At 62.4% G+C, this 884-nt stretch overlaps 1 protein-coding gene across 1 annotated transcript in view; it reads left to right on the top strand.

Moving 5' to 3' along the window:
* Nucleotides 1-293, top strand: part of SLC38A8 (solute carrier family 38, member 8) — a gene marked incomplete at both ends in the record, with an annotated part of 2,278 nt that extends 1,985 nt beyond the window's left edge. The window contains 2 exons of the mRNA XM_010178803.1: nucleotides 8-60; nucleotides 242-293. Coding sequence (XP_010177105.1) covers nucleotides 8-60; nucleotides 242-293 — 105 coding nt within the window. The remainder of the gene's footprint in view (nucleotides 1-7; nucleotides 61-241) is intronic.
* Between the last annotated feature and the right edge of the window lie 591 nt (nucleotides 294-884).

Consider the following 884-nt stretch of genomic DNA (forward strand, 5'->3'; position numbering starts at 1 on the left):
GCGGCAGGGTCCTTGAGCTCATTGGGTGCATCAGCGCCTTCTTCATCTTCATTTTCCCAGGTAAGAGCGAGTGGAGGAAGGGGAGGGGGTTCATCGGTGCTGAGAGCATCACTGCAGGGTGGGGAGTGGGGGGACGCGGAAGGGGCTGTGGTTGTTGCCCATGTTAGCACCATTTTGAGGGCACAGGGATGTGCTTATGAGGGACGTGGCGGCAGGACTGAGCCTTTCGTGTTGGTGGCAGGGCTGTGCCTGGTGTGCATGACCGGGACCTCCACCCTCGGGCCACGCAAAAAGTGAGTGTGTGTGGGCTGGGTGGTGGGCAAGGGCAGGGGTAGGGCACGGCATCCCACCACCCATGGCATGGGCAGGGTCCCTGGGGTGGTCACCCTGGCCAAGGTGGGAACCCCACGAGGAGGAGGGGGACTTGGGGCACACTTGTAGGTACTTGCTGCAGGACATGGGGGTCTGTGGTGGTGCTGAAGGGTGGGTATGGAGGGATGGGCCTGGGTAGCAGGGATGAGCCCAGGCACTGGGGAGGTGCCCTGACATTGGGGATGTGCCCAGGTACCAGGGATGTGCCTGGGTATTGGACCCCTTGCAAGGCAGACTGGCTGTAGGGGCAGGAGAGCCATGGGGTTTGGAGACACTGGGGCACCCAGTGGGGTCAGGGTGGGGGTCAGGGTGGCATGGTGCCCCTAGGTGACAACAATCAGGTGTTCAGTGTCTGTTGTGCTGGGATGGTGCATCCCCATCGCTGCTCCTGGCTGGAGAGGCTGGGCTACAGCTGCATCCCATGTGGTGGGGGGACCTGGTATGGTGCTGGTGAGTTTTGGGGTAAGCATGAGCCAAAACGTGAGCACAGAGGTGATGTGGGGGGGGGGGGC

Source organism: Mesitornis unicolor, unplaced genomic scaffold (genome assembly GCF_000695765.1).
Source record: "Mesitornis unicolor isolate BGI_N332 unplaced genomic scaffold, ASM69576v1 scaffold36262, whole genome shotgun sequence".
In the NCBI taxonomy this organism is placed as follows: Eukaryota; Metazoa; Chordata; class Aves; order Mesitornithiformes; family Mesitornithidae; genus Mesitornis; species Mesitornis unicolor.